Raw genomic sequence first — 19424 nt, forward strand, 5'->3', positions numbered from 1 at the left:
CTATCTTCTGCATATTTACTGAGACAACTGACTGAATTCACTGTAGCTTACACCCAAATTAGCCTGTAGACTCTGTTAGCTGCCTTCTTCAGCCTGGCACTTTCCAGATGGATGAGACTACAACTACCATCCCTCCAGCCAGCGTGGCCATTGTTCCTGATGGGAACTGTAGTCCAATACCTATGGAGGGCCCCTGCTTGGACTGCATTCTTGCTCCTTAATAGAAGCAGCATCTGAACTCAAAAGCATCACTGCTTTCTTGCACCATACTAGCATGGGCCATCATCTAGCACTTACAAAAGTGATCTTGTCAGCACGGAGTCATTTAGTTTCCTAATCTGTCCACACTTCCTGTAGCCCCGTTATATTTTTGAAGCTCCTGTACAGCGCGTGTGAGGAAGAAGGACATTGTTTCTGTAATTCAGCCTAAGTTTCCAGCATGCGAGCCTTTTCAGAACTTGGTAAACTTAACCCCACCCCTCAGGGCAGTCCTGCTTTTTATTTATATGTGTCTGTGGTCCAACTGAGTTCAGATGGAGTGCTGTGAGCGTGTATGGAGACAAGCCGGAGTCATGAGGCTGGGCTGTTTGGAGTGGTTTTAATCAGCAACCCGTTGGGGGAGAATGGAAAACGTCTGACAGGGCTAAGAATCAAGTAAGTAAACATAACTTTGAACTCAAAAAGCTGGGGGTTGGGTGCAGGAAAGAAATCTAAGCGAGGGAGAACTAGCCTCACAGCTTGTTAAAAGCCAGATCAATTCTCAATGAGAGAAGGCAGCTCTGTGTGCTTGCTGACAGGAAAAAGGCAATTTTAAATATCTGGAATGAAGGGTATGGCATTAAAATCTATCAAAATGCAAGCTGGAAATGCAAGAAGTCCAACAACAAGAAAAAAAACCTTAACGCTTTTCAGCTGTGCAAGGCACTTCCTGCTTTTAATCTATTGATTTCTTGAATGCAGTTGTTTAATTGGAGTTTCTGTTGCTATTGTGAGATAGTTTTCTTCAAGCTGTAAGATTTCTTGTGCTGCATATCACAGGATGCTTAGGTCTGCTCGTTTACAGCCCTCACTGTGTACGTGTGACTTCCTCCGCTCCCCCTGCCCTCTTTTATATAGGTCTGGCACTGCTCCTTGAAAGCTGTTGGTCTGCTCCAGGGACATCTAACTTCTTGCCAGCTGATGCCATGGTAAAGCTCAGCTCCAGAAGCGATGAAGAAGACTTGAACGCTTGGTGGGGAAACACACATTTGTCCATTGATTTCATGCTGGTGCAATGTGGCCACAGTGACACTTCCTACAATGTGGAAGTGGGACGAAATTAGAAATCCATGGTGGCTATGGCTTGCTGGCAGATTCTGCCTGGCCGGAGGTGGTCTCGACTTCGTCCATTCCTGGTGGTTCTGGTGCTGGCTGCCTGTCTTTTCTACCAGACCCTCACCCCATCAAGGACGCGGAGATCCCTTTCAGCAATCGGCAATGGAGTTCTACCAGACAAAGCAGCTGAGGTGCAGCAGGGGAGGCACAAGGAGGTCACCGAAAGCCGTGCTCGTTGCTTCCTTCCTTCAAGCAATCTACAAGTATGGAAGGAGGTAAGAGAGCCTACAAGTACAGAATGAAAGACTGACTCATAAGATGGAAGAACGTGTCCATCGGGCACAGCTAAAACCTTCAGATAAGTTGAGAAGGATCTACTTTCTAAGGAAGGTATATTTGTGAGCAGCAAATACTGAAACATTTTGACTGATTTCTTTGACTGAGTTAGAACTCCTAGATGAAGGTATCCCAAACTCACATCTCCCTGGGGGTGGAACATGTTACGTGCAAAGATGTGACAGTGTGTGTGTGAGTGGGGGCAAGGGAAGGAAAATAGAGAAAGAAAGCACCATTAGCTGATAACAATCATAGCAGTCCAACTTTAATGGAAACTGTGTACATGTACACTGCATAACAAGTCATCCAAGATTCTGTAATTAAAACCACAACTCTGCACACCCAGTAGATCTGCATTTATTTATGTAATTTGCATTTCTGTATTACTTTATGAGATTTAAGTTTGGAATATTCCAATAAGAAGTAAAGAAGGAAGTAGAGAGAACAGTAGCTACTATCCTAATTTTGGTAAATTCTTGCCAGTCTGGAGTGTATGTAATTAATCAATCTATTACTGGGTTGTCCATCCAGTTCTGTTCAAAGAGCAACCTGGGCAGAGAATTAACCTGGCATTTGTCAACTGAAAGAAGTCTCTGTAATAGCAGCATCCATCCTTTGGCAACTAATATCCACACTTTTTCACAGTTATTTCCACAGTCAAGAGGGCTACTGTGATGCTAATTGCTGGGAAGGAGGTTGCCTTTCACCCAGCAACACTGCATGATCCAGTATTTGTGTATGGGACTCATTCCCAAGTAAGAGTGTTTAGGACACCTAATCCTGAAAGGAACTGATTGTGTCTAGTGGCAATACATAATTTCTTTGCAGAGATCTGGATGGACAGGGCAGCAATGGTCTGATTTGCTATATACCCTCCAACCTGGCCTTCTAACCGGCAAACTCTATAAGATTTGAAAATTTCAAAACACACATGCAAATAAACACACACGCAGGCTATCAGGACCCCACATTTTGACAGATCCTCCATTCTGTATTGGCTCAGCAAACCGGCAGAAGAACAAAATAATGTCTTCCATTCATGGCTGGAGTTAAGGAAATTAAAATTACAGGAGCCTGGTTAGCCAGGTGCCTAAAACTTGGAAGCAGGTACCCATGACTTAGAAATAGGTTTTCCTTCTACATGCCGGTCCAGTGTGATCCTGGCTTGCAAATCCAAACCATTGGATGCCAGCACCTTAGGGTAACGGAACAATTTCTCCTGTCTTGCTCATGGTGACCTGGAATAGTTAGCTGGAGTCTCAGAGTTAAAGCAAGGGAGGAAAGATGAAAGGAGGGGGACCCTAGTCCTTTTCTGTGTGTCACTCCATTTCTCTGCAAAGTCAGGGTCTGGACCAACAGAGGGAGAAGTGGCGCTGTCTCTGGCTTGAACTAGTAATAATACAATTGCGTGGGGAAACTAGCAAGTGGTGTGCAGTTATGGATGTATTTGTGGTTTTATGTATTTATTTATAATACTTTTATACTGCTTCATATATTAAAATTCCTACATTGTTCACATTAAAGCAGCTCTCAGCCATTGGTCCTCGCTGTGACTACGTTAAGCTACCTAGTACAGAACCAATGCATGTCAAGGTATTGTGAGAAATAGGAGAACAGATGTGCATCATCTTGAAGAAAAACAGGTGCTCTTGGGTGCATCTACGTTATTTACCTATGTATTAACATTTCTTCCTGCGCTTCCTCAAAGGAGCTTGGGATAGTATTCACAGCATTTTGCTCCTCCACCCTAAAACTCTCTATCTTCACAGTATGCCTATGTGCAGTTAGGCTGAGAATATGTGGTTGGCCTAAACTCACCCCAACAGAGTTATGATTGAGATACAGTTTGAACAAGCTCTAAGTTCAACACTTGGTCTGCAGTGATGCACTTGCACAGCACATTCAGTGTGACTTGGGAGATGAGCTTCCTATTGCTTACTTTCTGTCATGATGCTCACTGGGTTCCTTCTATAGTTTCTCTAATTCTCAGCCCAACCTACCTCAGAGGGCTCTTGTGAGGATAAATTGGAGAAGAGCAGGAAAATTATATACTCTTTCTTGGGTTCCTTCCAGGAAAAAAGGCAGGATATGAATATAAGTAATACTTAAATGTATAATATGTTCATTTCCTGTAAATGTGATATGTGGCCCAGTGATTTTTGAACTGCTCGGTCACCAGTTGTACTCTTCCCATTCAGTTTAGAAGTTGTATTTGTTTGCTCCATTTTAATCCTGCCTTTCGGACAATCTGGTATCTCCTCAAGCGTCTCACATGATTTAAAAATGAGAGACAGGCTCTACCATCAGGCATGGAAACTAAAAGGATAAGACACAAAATGAAAGGGGACCAGAGGGTGGATTGGTGCTTACTCATTACCAAAGCAGAGGACAAAGGAGCAGCACAGATTTGCATAGGATAATCTACACATATTGATGCAAATTTTAACGAATGACTTGATTTTAAGAGAACTACAGTACAACTCACCAGAGCGGGGAAGGCTGTGACTGGGCAACCTGGTTACATTGCTCAGTCTATGGCCATTCTCAGGGCCCACATTCTTTTCTTCTAATGGTTCTTTAGCTTTCAGCCAGACTTGGACTGGATAATCATGCAAAAGATCAAAAAGATCATGGTCAAATAAAGGGACTGTCCTGTGTTAAGTAGGATGCATAGCCACTCAGGGAAAAGGTAGAAGAGAAAGAAGAGCTCTTTAAAGCCGGAACCAGCTGTGAGCATAAGCAGGCACTGATGTCCATTTCAGGCCAGACTGGTCTTCCCTTACTGGTGTTCTTGCATTGACCACTGTTTGGCCAATGGATGGGTCCAGAGTGTTGTTCTTGCTTCTGTAGTCCCTGATGAAGAAGTTGAGTTAGTGTCATTCTGGCAGGGAAAGGGGAAGCGAGATCTTTGTGGCTGATAGTTCTTCGGCCAAAGCCAGCTTAGTCTCCCCACTGCCTTGAGATTATTCCTGGGAAGGAGCTCCCCAATCCTCTGACTGATGGCAGAAACCAGTATGTGCTTCCGTCATGCTCTCTGTTCCCATGGCAAGTACACGCATGTGTGTCCACATTCAAAAACATCTGCACTGCATTTTTGGAGGTCAGAAATGTCCTTTCTTTAACTGAGTTTATTTTACTAGAGGAAAAGTAATACGTGAAGCTACCTTTGATGAACTCTTAAAGGGGATTTGCCCCTGTTTTCTGACCTGGCACAAAGGAATGTTAAATATTGGTTCTTCTAGCACTTCTTTTTCTGATAAGCTTTGGCAGGAATATTCTGCAGTGCCCTTCGAAAGTGAGACGAGGGATTTTGTAGTGTTAATACATACAAGTCAAATGCTAGGGCTTCAGTCAAATGATGTGAAGGTTAATTAGCACAGCTCCTGGTCTCTAAATAGATGTCATTTTTAAAGTGACATGAAGGGCCATTTTAAGGTTTGTTAAATAATATTCTGGAAGCAGCTCAACTTAGCAGGAAGAAAAAAATGAAAAAGAATCTTGAACTGGCGTGATTCAGATTTTAGCGCATGGTCTTAAATGTTACCTTGCAGTCCAAAAGCATGCAAATGCAAGTAGATAAAAAGGTACCACTTCGGTGGTCAGGTAACAGCGTTCTGTGCACTTCGGTGTTTAGTCATGCCGGCCACATGACCACGGAGACTGTCTGTGGACAAACGCTGGCTCCCTCGGCTAGGAAATGGAAATGAGCACCGCCCCCTAGAGTCAGGCATGACTGGACATAATGTCAAGGGGAAACCTTTACCTTTACCTATTTGTTTATAGGTATATTATGTGCCAGAAACTATGGTTTGTCCTTAAGTTAACCTACTTTCACAGCTGTCTGCTGTTCACTTGTGCTGAAATATTTAAACCTTGGTCCTTTGTTTAAAAGCAGTTATTTGTGCTTGTATGAGCTATTTTTATTGTGGCATTTGTGATTAACACTGGCACTTCTGCAATGCTTCCTTTTAAGCCTCCAGGAAGGGGAATGCTGTTATAAAATATGAGGTTGGCTTTTTACATTAAATGTCCTTTAGGGCATTTCTCTTACTATACAAATCCATTATGATTTTAAATAAAATATTCCTTGTCATCCCTCCATATTGGTCATGTTGCATTTAGACAAGGTTCTGTAGTCTGGATTAATTTTCATAATTCAGATTGCTGTTTGCTGGCTGGTATATCAAGACAGACTATGATTTGATGACATTATTGTAAAGAGGCATTACCAAATAGACTATCTGGATATTTAATCAATATGGAGTTGTGTTTATGTGTGCTTTGCAGTTGTTGTTGCTATGTCTCTCTTGGAGATATCTTGAAATTTGTAGACTGATAGCCAAATTTCTCCTACAATGCAAGTGTCACTAAAAACTATTTCTAACATTACAGAAAAGTGTTTGTAGTAGGAGGCATCCAGAACATGATAGAAGATGCATGGACTTTGTAAAATTAGATAAAGTTTCCAGGCTATTCTATGAAGCTTCTGAAACCTTTGCTAGAATTCACATGTCTTAAACTTCCAGGATTAAAAGTGCATTCAACCATTTTTGGGGCCACTTCCAATTATAGTTACAAAAGCCTGAGCAGGATTAAGCAACATCAAAAGTGCACTTTGAGCTCAGAAAACCTTAGCCAAGCAGAGCACTCTGATGATAAAATGGGTGGCATCCTGGGCCATTAATACAGTTCTCTAAATTGTACTTCCATGTTACCTCTGAGGCTAGGCAGTGTGGTCAAAAGGTGCTGCAAGGAGGATTGCTTTGTCCTTTTCCATATGCATCCAGGCCTCAAAGGAAAGAGACTTGTTCTTGGACCAGCACTGGCTTGCTTAGGGGATCTGCCACACCTTAGGAGATTGGCCCTAGATGTCCACAGCCTCAGTCTTACATATGTGAGATGCTTGCAGGCTTTGCAAGGTGAAGCAATGCTGCACTTCTGGAGAGGTAGTGGACAATTCTGGGGCCTTGGCAGCACTGGTTCATGTTTGGTGGGCTTTGGGGCAAAATTCCCTCAATGGTTCCCTTTCTTTAGTGAGTCTACTTTTTCACTGTGGTTGTCACCAGCTGCTATTGCTTCTCACCTGTAGTGTGTGAAAGCTAGGTACACCAATTTCTACTGGCATTTGTATTTGTTCTTTGGAGGAAGTTTCAGTTCTAGAAGCAAAAGTTCCAGGAGCAAAAGTTCTAGAAGCAAAAGTTCTCTCAGGGAAGGAGAGAACCTCTAATGTTGGTCCTTGATTATGATTTGCTTCAGCGTCTATCAGCCTTAGACGATTCAGGAATACTGTGAATTGTCATGTAAACATCTGGGACATACTAGGTTGGGAAAGGCTGATCTACATGAAAGAACTCATGTATAGCAAAGGACAGCTTTCTTGATGGTATGTATTTGTGTGTTTGCGTGTATAAGATAATTAAGCAAAAGAGTGTTGAACTTTAGCACTCTCCTGCCTTCCAACTCAGTTGCCATATGGATTATTCTGCCAACTCTTGCATGGCATCATGTCGACAACGCATATTTCTTTGATTTAGCGGCCTGTTCTATATTTAGGCAGCAAACAATGAGAAACAGAGTAACATTCCAGTCATTTCAATCTAAAGCCTACTCCTTCCTGAACAAAAATGCTAGTGACATAAAAAGCTCACAAGTTTAAAGTAGCCTTCAAAAAGGCACACACACCAAGCAGGAAAGTAGGAATCATCCAAGCATTAAAGTGGAGTAAACCAGAAACCCAAGAAATGCCTATCAGGGACTTGTGTGCAGTACAGCTGCGAGGGAGGTCTATATAACAATGCAAAGAAGTGCTTTGTAGGAATAGCAAAAGGTACACTGGGGATGTTGTTAGCAGCTAATTTATACCCTCTTAAATAATAACACCGACTGGGTTTTGCTTGAGTTGATCAATTGCCATTGGATTTCATGGCACCCATCCAACTTCCAGCTAACTCTTGGCACTGCTTTTAACAAGGCAGCCAGAGTCCACCATCACTGCCAGGGATCCCAGTCAATTTAACTTGTTTCCTACAGAGTCTCTTGCCATTTGCAAACTGTTTGGGTGGTACATAATTGGTACAGCTTGCCTCTATTATTCCTCAATAATACAATCACTCACATGAAATATTTGGATGTGGTTTAGTTTTTGCCTTCTCATGTCATTCATACGACCATGTTTTAACCATGGTTAAAAAGGAAAACTCCCTCTGCAGATTTCATGTAGGTGTCTCTTTTTCTATCACTGCTTGGGAATGCAAAGCTGCCACAGGGGAAGCCCAGTGCTCCGTTGAATGACTGGTCATTCCTAAGAGCCATTCTGTGTTGGAAGAGGATTGTTTAGAATGCGGGTGGTTGAAGGAACCCAGGCAGAGTGGGTGGCTTCAGGGTATCCTCTTCCCATGTGGTTTTTCTTTGTGGATTGTGTTTCTAATCAAAGTCAGGCATAGATGAGGCAGGATTACTGAGTTTACATTTTATGCCAAGAGAGTTTTAAAGAGCAAACTCCCTCCGTTCCCCTCCAGCTTTGAAAACTTCAACCATTTAAAAAGCCTCTTTTGGAAGTGGGGGGTAATAATGATCTGCTCTGTGAACATGTTCCTGAGCCAATTTCATATTTAAACAGAAAGTGCTTTGAAATTATGTAAGCTAAAGAGAGCACCAGAGGCCAGCAAAATTTCTTGCATTGACAAATAAATGAAAAGACAAAGTGTTCTAATATATCCACTTTTTCTTTTTAATGGAGAAAGCTCCATGAACAATGGTTTTTATTTCATTCAGAACTCATATTTTATGTAAAGCAAGTAGTTTCAGAAAACAACAGGAAACTGAAGAGGATTTATTGCTTCAGGCAAAATCCAGTGTGGCTGCCTGTAAGTCTCTTACTCTCCAAGCATCCAGTGGAGGACAGAGGGAGCGTGGCAGCCAAGATCGCCTCCACCCTTTCCTTGCTCCCCAAAGCACTTAGATGGCTGATTTCACTCATCTAAGTGTCTTATCACCCCACCCTCCTCTCACAAAGAGGAGGGGCTCCCAAAGATTCTTCATTTCCCAGCAGAACCTCTCCCTGCCCTTCTCATTCCTCATCACCCTTTCTCCCCACCACACCAGCTGCACAGTGGGGTGCAGAAGGAACCACAACAGCTGTGAGAAGGAGGGCCAAGAGCTCCACATTCAAAGCTGCAACTCTAATCTCTGTGTGCTCTTCTGAGGTTGGCGTGGGAGTTCCAGATTTTCCTATGGCCATCTAGACATCTTTTAGTGGCCATAGGATCGTACCCATATTGATTTAACCCATCAAAATTTAAGATCATGAATTTGGTTATACATTTCTCTTTCTCTTGAACTGATTAAGTTAGCAATCTTAGTGACTGATTCATTGATTGATTTTATAGCCTTTCACAAAAATATTGCAGGGAAAAAACAGAAGAAGATGACCATGTTAAAAGTAAAACATTAAAACTCATAAATTAAAATGTTATCCAATAAAATTACATCCAATAAAATGCAAAGGAAATACAAGCAATAGAAGCAAATGAGTAAAAAAAAAAATCATCTACCAAATAGAATGTACACCTTATACCATTTGTGTTAAAACCCAAAGCAAGCTGCCTCTATTGATTTCAGGTAAATGTCTCTTCTTACATTACTACAGTGGTACCTTGGATCACGAACTTAATCCCTTCCAGAACTCTGGTCGTGACCCAAATTGGTCATGAGCCAAGTCAAATTTTCCCATAAGGTTCAATGTAAATAAGGTTAATCTGTTCTGTAACCATTTTTTTAAATCAGAAAAATGTGAAGAAGCAAAGTGACAAAGAACAACAAAAATCATGGCCATCCTCCCCTCCCTACCCTGAGCACAAGTACAGCCATCTCCCCACCCCTCCAGCATGACTGAGATCATGCCTGTCATCCCTGTACGCACCCGTCATCCTGGCATGCCCAGGACGATTGTGGCCATCTCCTCACTCAGGGTGGGGTGGGGAGATGGCCGCGATCGTGCTGGTTGCAGGGGCGGGGGGGGGGGGGGGATGGCCGAGATAGCACCTGTCTTTCCTGCAGAAACACGCCCATGATCACACATGTCTTCCCTGCACAAACGCAACTGGGATCATGGCCATCTCCCCACTCTGAGGGGCGGGGGAGATGGCTGAGATCTTGGTCACCACCCAATGCAGAGTTCATGACCCATGTCCAAATTTTCATGAAATATTTGTTCACGACCCAAGGTGTTCGTGAGCCAAGGTACCACTGTACTTGGACAGGAAAACTCATCCTGGGATATTAAAAACCCAGTTTATTTATTTATTTTTTATTTATTAAAACAGTTCAGTGGCAGAGCGCCCTCATTAGCCAGCACGTGGCAGTGACCACAGGCAGCTGGTACAGGCAGGTAGAAGCAAAGAATTGAAGGAAAGAGCTGTGTACTGACAGCCAGCTCTGCACCCCTAAACTAGCCAACTGCCTTCCAGTAGAAGATGCTGTTTCGTTGCCAGTGCTGAAGAAAGATTCAATAGTCGTTTCAATTGGCTATTGTACATGGAATGGACCTGAAGTAGACACCAACTTATTCTTTGACTCAGGCACTAAAATATCCCAGGACATTCCTAATCAGCTCAGATGCCAAAGTCCTGCCTAAATAGAAATGGACGTGTCTGCTAGTGGAAGAATAGAGATAGGACCAACTAGCAGGGAGTGTCTGCAGGGATCATTGGCTTGCTCATAAAGCAGCAAGGACATTTATGGAAAGAAAGTCTTGCATCTCCCCTTCCTCCACAGTCCCCCATGTCCCTCACCCAAGAAGCATTTCCAGAGAGCAGCAAGCCCTCCTGAATGATGAGAGATGGGCATGAGGCTACAAGGTGTTGATTATGACCTACAAAGCCCTAAACGGCTTGGGTCCTGGCTACCTGCACGAGCGCTTACGTCCGTATATGCCCGACCGCCCTTTGAGATCTGCGGGAGAGTCCCTTCTCCGGGAACCCTCCATGAAAGAAATTAGGAGAGTAAGTACCCGGAGGAGGGCTTTCTCTGCGGTGGCGCCCAACCTATGGAATTCACTCCCCAAAGAGGTCCGCCTGGCACCGTCGTTACTGGTTTTTCGGCGCCAGGTAAAGACCTTTTTATTTAAACATCATTTCAATTGTTAAAACATATGATCTGGCCTGGGCAACTTCTTCTTCCTTCTTTTTCTCCTCCTATATTTTTATTTTATACTGATAATTTTAATTTTGTATTTGTAAATCAATGTATTTTTTGTATTGTTATATTTAATGGTAATTTATTATGTACTATTGTATTTCAATGTATTTTATCATGTTGTAAGCCGCCCCGAGGTTTCGGCAAGGGGCGGCATAGAAATGTTATAATAATAATAATAATAATAATAATAATTAATAATAATAATAATACTATGAATAGGGGTAATCAGGTGGAGATCCACCCTAAACTATCCATTTGCCAAGTCTTTCCAATGGAACTATGGGTGCATTTTGAGCCAGGAAGTGTTTCAACTTTCAGCTCTTCTGTAATAAAACTTGTGGACCTGAATGCTAGAATGGATCAGAGGTGCTGGTACAGGTGTACGAGACTGCTAGACAGAGCTGTGATTTTCTTGCTCTCCTGCAGCTGTTTTCCAATGTGTGTGTATTGCTGGATGCGGCCTTCACCCCTTCCAGTATCTATAGCAACAGCAGCAGTTTTGCGGACTGATGTCTTCATTATACCTCAATTTGTATAGGGAAATTATACACTGCTTTTTGTTTGCACTGACACAGGAGAATAGAAACCCACTTCTCTGCTCCCAGGAGAGTAGGAAAGAAAGCATGCTGCACCTAAATCTGACCCGCTGTGTGTGGGGATGTACAGATTTTGTTGAATCCATTCCAGCTGCATTTCATGGATTGTAAGGTGCTTTTTGTTCATTAACCGAATCATTTTGTGCAAATTAGCACTTCCAAAAATGCGTAAACTCCCTGAAAAATGCACATCTTCATGTTTTCTTGTCTTTTTATTTGACATATTTTTACACCTAAATGTGCATAAATTATAGGAAGTTTTTTTTAAACTGATCTACAAATCCTTGGAATAGATGTGACTGAGAAAAGCTGATCCTTTGCAGAATTCATTGCTCAGTTTCCTTGGAATTTGGTCTTATTTAAATTCGTCGTACCTTTTGCTCATATCTGTAGGTGTGAGGGATGTGCCTGGGATCGCTGTAGCACAAGGAGAGCAACAACAGGGGTATGTTCCCCTTAAGCATGTTCTTGAGGAGAACTCGGTCTTGCTATGCAAGAAAAAGGAGTGCCTATGGGACACTATAAGGTGATAAACAGGCTCCATTAAAGCATCATCTGTACTTACCCGTTTGAAAATTGTTCTCAAGCATGGCAAATAATTCTCCTCTTGGAAAAGTAAAACTGTACTCCCATTCCTTAGACAGAAGGGTGTAAGAAGTATAAAGACCAGCAAGAGCATAAATTACTTGAACAGCCTCTTTTTATCTCTGGGTATGCAGTCTTTTCATTCAAAGTCTCACCCTGAGGTACATTTTTATGGCTGAAAAAATGGGGTAGAAAAAGCAAGGCTGGCAGATCTTTGCATAAATTGGAACTCTGTTTCCATAACATTGGAAATACTTACTGGCTGCAACCAATAATTAGATCTGCACAAATGGCGGTGGTGACATTTCATGTACTGAATAGTTAACAATTTAACACTCCTTGTTTGGAAGAAGGGAAACCTTATTTAGGGTGTAATTCTGTATATGTTTAGAATGGGAAAGAGTCCTACAATTGCCAGTATTCTCCAGCCAGCATGGAAAATGCTAGGAACTGTTTGACTTTAAACATATATACAATTTCTCCCTAAGACAGACTCTTAAATTAGAACAGTTACATGAGAGAAAATATAGCCCAAACAAAGCAGGAAAAAACAGTATAGGCAGGCCAAAACATCTCAAGTGTAACAAACACTACTACTGTTTAATATGAATTTACTGCCAACAGTATAGATGTAATATAAGAGACAAACCTGAAATATGCTTGAACTTACATTTCCCCCACACAAAGCCCCAAGTCTTTGCCCAGCAGGTCAAATTGGCTGAAAAGTATCCTTAATAAAATGTTTCATTTGGTCCTGGAAGTGTTACTGGGTATCAGGCAAGGTTTTAAAAACTGAGAAATCTGAAAGGAAAGTTTCTACAAAAGAAGCCAAATTCCTCATCACCCAGTTATAACTTATTTCTTCAGTTAATGCTACATGTGTGTTTTTGTGGGAGGAGACACTGATGGCTAAAAGCCAAATAATTCCTGCTTTATTTTTTTGTGCTGTGAATATCAAGTGGCCAGGGAAAGATTTTAAAGTACCTACACTGAAATCAAGTCAAGAGTGTTTTGAAGAAATTGGTTAAGAAAATATTTGGATCAATTCCTTCCAGAAGTAGATGGATTTAGCACAAATGCTTTTTGTCTAGACATTTTGGGATTTAAAGGCTTCATGACCTATTGTGCTGTTTTCCAAAACTGACTGTGCAGTGGGTTCTTTGGAACTATTTTTAATCATTATCACTGCCCGTGATGGAAAAATAACTGCTTGGTTTGGCTATAGTCCAGTTGCGTCATTTTATTACCAAGTATTTATCCTGTCAAAATTTTATTTGCTCATTGTAAGCAGAGAAATGAAAAGGCCATCATTTCCCTTAGACTTCCAGTAGTACTCAGCTAGAACTTTAATTATCCTTTTGTTCTATCGTAGGAAGGTTATATGCTAGCAATGTTGCTCTCCTCCTTAAAGAAAAATGGGGGAAAAATACAAAAACTGCAATCCTTTGGCTTTCCAGCATCATCTAGGAAGCTGTAGGACTCTTTGGAGATCAGGTACTCATTTAGTTACTGACATTGGGTATGCAGTGAGATTTCAACAGCCAAGAACCCACCCTGCTCACTTACAGCCACTAGGGAAGGAATTGCCATGAGCTAGACCCTTCCCTCCTCCCATCAGGGTCCAAAACTCAAGACAATCCTTTGAAATGTAGTTCTTTTATTGAAACCCTACTGTTAACAGGAAAGTTTAATTCTAAATAGGCTGTTGCAAAGCTGGAAGGAAACATATAAAAAGCTCATATAAAAGTTGAATGCAACTGGAAACTTCTCTTGGTCCCTCCCTTTCAATAAGTCTACTGGCTCTACCACTCGGGGGTGGGGGGGTGGAGGGGGCAGAGCTCTTGTAAATGGAGGGCACTATGGCTAGAGCAACATAGACCAGCCAGCTGATCAGCTTGTCTCACCTGACCCCTTTTTACTGAGTCAAGGACTGGGTCCCGCATACACTCCCCATCCCCTCCTGAAAACCCTTCCATCTCTCCCTAAACAGATTGACTTTTACACCCAGCCTTGCCTATCCTTGATGCTAGCTCCCCGTCCCCAGTGCCTTTGAGGAAGAATAGACACGTGCACAGTTTCTTGCTGCTGCTATGTCCAAAGCTAAACAGGAATATAAATGCTTGCTCTGATTCTCATTCCACCCCAAGAACCCTTTTTGTTAAAAAAAACACAGACAGTCTGAGGCTCTTCTAGAATAAAGACTGCAAAACCCAAGATGCAGTGTAACTGTGGTGTGTCTGTGTGGGTGCATGCCCATGTGTGTGCACGCGCTTTTTTGAATTCAAATGAGAAACTGGATTTTCTATGGAAATCCACTGCCTTGCAAACTAACCTCCATCTCCTCCACCACTTTCCAAACTGAATTTCTGCAGTGCCTTTTGAAAACTAGTAAAAACCAGCACATTGAAATGTATTCAGAAGTAAAATAGAGGCCCAGAGAAATAGAAGGTCTTAGTAGACTTCAGGCTGAGAATAATGGTATGAGAAGACTTCCAGATGATGCTATTATTATGTCATGCTTTGCCTCATTGATGGAATTTGATGTGGGAGTCAGATGACATTGTCTTCCATTTGTAACCAATCTGTATTTCCCCTCCATTCCATTCAACTTTTTTATCTCATTGCAGAAAATGCATTGGGGGCAGGGAGACCAAATCTCTGTACAATGTCTTCTTGATTACTAACACTAAGAGCTCTGCATCAGGAAAGGTGGGGGCAACATAAAAGCAGCAAAGGGGGCAAAGGCAGTCCAGGAGAAGGGGTATTTTGAGGTAAAATGCCACTCCATTTCTCACTGGACAAATCAGATATAAATATAGCAAGGACAGGGAGAGGATAAATTACGAGACTGTGTAACATAACTCTTGTGAGCTAGCTGATCATTTCCTATTTGCTCTTGTAACCGTTACTTCTGCCTATGAGCATAATGCACTGGATAACTGAGATATTTCAAATGTGCTTGCTTTATACATTGGTTCAACTGATTTAATTGAACACGAAGAAAATATTTTTCACAGGTGTCCCTTGTATTGATTGTAGTCAGGGAAAGAAGCATCTTCTTTATTAAAGTACAAAAGTGTTAAACTTTTATGAAAGAGTGAACACAATCTTGTGTCTCCTTCCTGCAAAGCATCTCACACTTGAGCCAAGTGTAACATAAATCTACTTCCTGTGACTGGGGCAAGCTGCTGTGAGTGTCACTGTATAGCTGCCTACCACAACAACTGGAGGCATTTTGAATGACACATGTTTACACAGAAACATCTGCCTTTCTCCTTTTAGCCAACACCCATTCAAAGACCCATGACTGTTTGTTTGCATAACACTTCCTGCATAAGCATTCCAGTCATAAATTTAACCAAACTAAAGCTTTCTATGGCCACTTTTAAACTTTCCAGTTTTACTTTTTGTGGTGGAAGCTGGGGGTGCTATCCAAAAGGCAACTGTAGAATGGGAAATGGAGGATTAAAAGGTAGCTCAAACGATCAAGAGGCTGGAGTAAAGCATTCAGCATTTGGGGGCTTTTTTTAACTTAGAAAATGGAAGCTAAGAGAGGATGACATTGATGTATAAAATTATGTATCATGTGAGTCATTCTAAGGAAAAGCGAGAGGATACTGTTTTCCTATGTAATCGGATCTTATAATCCTTTGAATTGCAAGATATGAATATATCTCCATGTTTCTTGTTTTAGATTGAGGATGCCATTTTTAAATACTTGAGAAGTGATGCAAGAGCAGTGATACTGTACATCCCTTCTTCCGGCAGTAAACAAGACCTTCAATTATATCAACGTATCCTTACCCAACATAGTTATACAGTTACAGTTGTTGAAGACAGGAAACTGAACAGACATGAAATCCCCAATCCAGGTGAGAATACTCAGTTTTTTATGTGGCCCTGTATTCCAGAGTTTATGAATAAGTTGGTTTAGGAATTTAGAGACATTGTGGTCTAAGGTTACCACATACTAGATCCTATGTAGTAATATGTTACTATTTTTATTTCTAAAGGGCGGTCAAACAGCCTTGGGCTTGTGTGCATTTCCTTCCCATCTCATCTGTTCTCCTTTTATACCTGCAAGGAGAAGACTGGAATGGCTTAAACTATAGTACTCCATGACATCCTAAATTGGAAACCAATGATTTCCGATCCTGGCTTGTTCTTAAACACTAGGGCTTTTCTAAATGAGGCTTTTAACCACTAAATGAGGCCACTTCACTATGGCTTCTATTTTTGTGGGAATTAAGATTGGTTCCTTCACACATGTTTTTTCCTGGGGGTTTCCTTTCTCTTACTTCTATATATTCCATTACACAACCAATAGGTGATGTTGTGGCATAACAGAGCAGTTAAAATACAGGAGACAGTTCACAAACACTACTTTTCTCCATCTAAAAAAAGCTGTGGAATTGATTGCAAAGAGGATGAGGATATCACATAAAGTGCTTCCATAAGTGAAGAATCGTGGATATACAATAGATGCTCATAGTTTAAATAAGCCACAGTTTCCTGAAACTGGACATCTTAGTGAACTATGGTTAGTTTAAAATTGGAAGATGATTAACTCGACTAAGAATTAGTGCAGCTCATTCGCATAGCAGGAAAGCACGGTTATCCTCAGATACTGTTTAGGGGCTAGAGGACAGCTTTGCAAGAACTTTCAAGTTACTATGCATTTATTTATCTTATTTACTCTTCCCTGCTGAGAGTCACAAGGCAATCATGAGTGGGGCCAAAGTCAGTTCTGGGCAGAGCTGGTTCAAAAGTGGATGGTTCACTCTTTTTTGCTTTCAGTTTCTGCCACTTTTTCCCCTTTCTTTCTGCCACTCAGTCTGTTTCTCTGCCTTTTCTCATGCAGCTGGGCTGCCAGCAAAGGAATAGATCTCTGTTGTCAGAAGTCTAAATTAACTGCATGCAGCAGACTTCTGAAATTAGGTTAGGAGTTGCAGGTTCCCCAGCCCAGCCCCTACACCAAGAGGTTCTTGCTTCCTTGCACTAGGGAGAAATTCAATTTTTCAGTCACCCTGTGAGGCAGGCTAGGCTGAGAAGGTATGACCAACTCCAGGACTAACCCAATAAGCTCCATGACTGAGCTGATATAAACTCAAACCAGTTCGGCAACCTGTCACTGCACCCTGCTGGCCTAAGAGTTCAGCCCAAAGTTCCTAAAGTGGTGCATGTCAATTTGTCTGTTATTGGAAAAATGTATCCCACTCAATTGTTTCTGGGATTCTCAAGATAGCTAACTAAAAATGCTCAAGAAGATTAAAATACAGAACATACCATAACAAGTTGCAACAGTAAACCAGTCAGAATTTAGGGGGCAACTAAGCCAACCTCCTGCTTATCAAAAACAACAACAACAACAAACTTGATTGCTATCTCAAGACCATGCAGGAGGGACCAATCTGATCTCCTGGGTACAATGATACCAAAGCCCTACTGCCTTGATGAAGAAGTGCCCCCAAGACAGGGCAGGGTATAGACTGCAGTCCGCATTGAAGTGGATGGGCATGATCACATAAATAGCAGCAGGTCAGGGTTGTGAAAGATGTGGTCTTTATGAACCAAACCTGAAAGGTTTTGCAAGCCAGTGTGGTCTGGTGGAGAGAGTGTTGGAGTGAGGATGGAGAGATCTCCGTTTTAGTCCCCACTTGCCCATGATGTTCGCTGGGTGACTTTGGGACAATCACAGGTCTCAGCCTAACCTAGCTCTACAATTGCTGTCATTGTACATGCTGGCTGGGGCTGATGGAAGTTGGAGTCCAGCAAGCTCTGGAGGACCACAGGTCACTCATCCTGATGTAGCATAAAGTCACAATTTCCATGCAGGATAACTGAGGGGGGTTGTTAAGCTCAAGTTGTTCAAGATCCTCAGTGAAGATAGTAAAACCTTGAAAGCAAATGCAGCAGTGAATTACATAGTCAGGTGATATTTATGCATGATTTGAGATCAACAATAGTAATTCCTCACATTTTTCTCCAGCAACAAGAGTTGATTTTAATTCTTTCTGTTAACATGCAGCTCTACCTTCCTTCAAGTATGGGAACATAAAGAAATGCAGGCAATTTTAATATATAAATATTTTATCATTTCTGTTCTGTGGTTTGGAAATGTGTTGTAGTCTGTTCAGATTTCCCAATTTAGGAGCAAGCTTTTCAAAGAAATTTCAGTGAAGTAACTTATATATCAAACTGATGATCTTCTGGAAAACAGATGGAAAATAATTTTTTTTCTCTTACTAGCAAATAACATTTTCTTATAGTTTTAGCAAGACTGGTACTTGGTGCACTAATTTCTGAAGGCATATTTTTATGTTGTATCAGCACATTTTCCAAGTAGTGGAAGTATTCTAATTTATAAAAGTGCTCTCCTTGAAGGCACAATTTAACAGATTCAGGTAATATATACTGAAGGATATTAACCAAAAGTGGTAGCATAAACAGACAAGAATCACTTCTCATCTGTTATAATTTAGTGGCCTTTTCCAATGCCTTTTTTTACACTCAGTTTTGAGTTTCAAAAGACTGTCTGGTTCTTGTTTCTCTTAGAGTTCAGAGGAATATTTTAAGGATTTTAAAAGCTACCTTTGAACAGACAGACCAAGCAGAAAGTTTATCTGTGAAAACTAAACCTTTTTCTTCTTTACTCTGATCTCCTTCCCCCAAATACTTGTACATATTCAGGAAAATAATATTTCCATGTAAAGTCCATATCTAATCATCTATGCCCTAATCTTATGGGCTGGTTGTTTACTTGAACTGTTCATAGGACCAGGAGTAGTCTGGGGACAATAGCTCTGCAATAGTTATTATGCTTGGCACTATCCAAGTTGTTATGCTTGAACTATCCAAGTTCAATTTCTCGCATCTCCAGTTAAATAGCAAGTAGCACAGATAGGAAACCCTCATGCCTGAGATCTTGGAGTGTTGCCAGTCAAGAGAACATAATGCAGGCTTGATGGGACCTGGTATATGGCAGCCATGGATGTTTCATATCTATGTCACATGGAAGCAATGTAACAAGTAAGGCAGGAACTTTTTGATCTTTGCCAGGGAAACCTTCATATGCTTCAAAGGGGGGAAACTGAACAGCTGGGCTCAGTGGACACTTCAGAAGTGAAGAGAGAACTCCTGTGAATAATAAAACCAATCCAAAGTAAAAGGTGCAGAGCTCCTTACAATGTGTTCGGAGAGTAAACAGGTATATAAGAATGGGTTTACCAACTGGCGTGCCAACACATTACCAAATATGGCACCATATTGGTACTACAGAAATTCTATAGAAGGATTACACACAGATACACTATAGGAATGGGCAGTTACTAAATTAGAAATCTTAAATTTCAAGGTATATCTGCAATAATGCATCCCTTTCTTGCTTCCCTGCAC

General features: G+C 41.4%; 1 protein-coding gene across 4 annotated transcripts in view; it reads left to right on the top strand.

Annotated features, from left to right (window-relative positions):
• Positions 1-481: 481 nt before the first annotated feature.
• Positions 482-19424, top strand: part of CPED1 (cadherin like and PC-esterase domain containing 1) — a 111191-nt gene continuing 92248 nt past the window's right edge. For 2 of the 4 annotated variants that reach the window (XM_044423116.1, XM_044423117.1), the window contains exons 1-3: positions 482-654; positions 1117-1589; positions 15724-15901. In XM_044423116.1, coding sequence (XP_044279051.1) covers positions 1329-1589; positions 15724-15901 — 439 coding nt within the window. In that variant the 5' untranslated portion in view covers positions 482-654; positions 1117-1328. Of the gene's footprint in view, positions 655-1116; positions 1705-15723; positions 15902-19424 lie in introns of those variants that run through there. The other 2 variants (XM_044423119.1, XM_044423118.1) reach the window with 2 other exon arrangements.

The sequence above is a fragment of the Varanus komodoensis genome, unplaced genomic scaffold (genome assembly GCF_004798865.1).
Source record: "Varanus komodoensis strain SLA01 unplaced genomic scaffold, ASM479886v1 scaffold13_1, whole genome shotgun sequence".
Classification (NCBI taxonomy): Eukaryota; Metazoa; Chordata; class Lepidosauria; order Squamata; family Varanidae; genus Varanus; species Varanus komodoensis.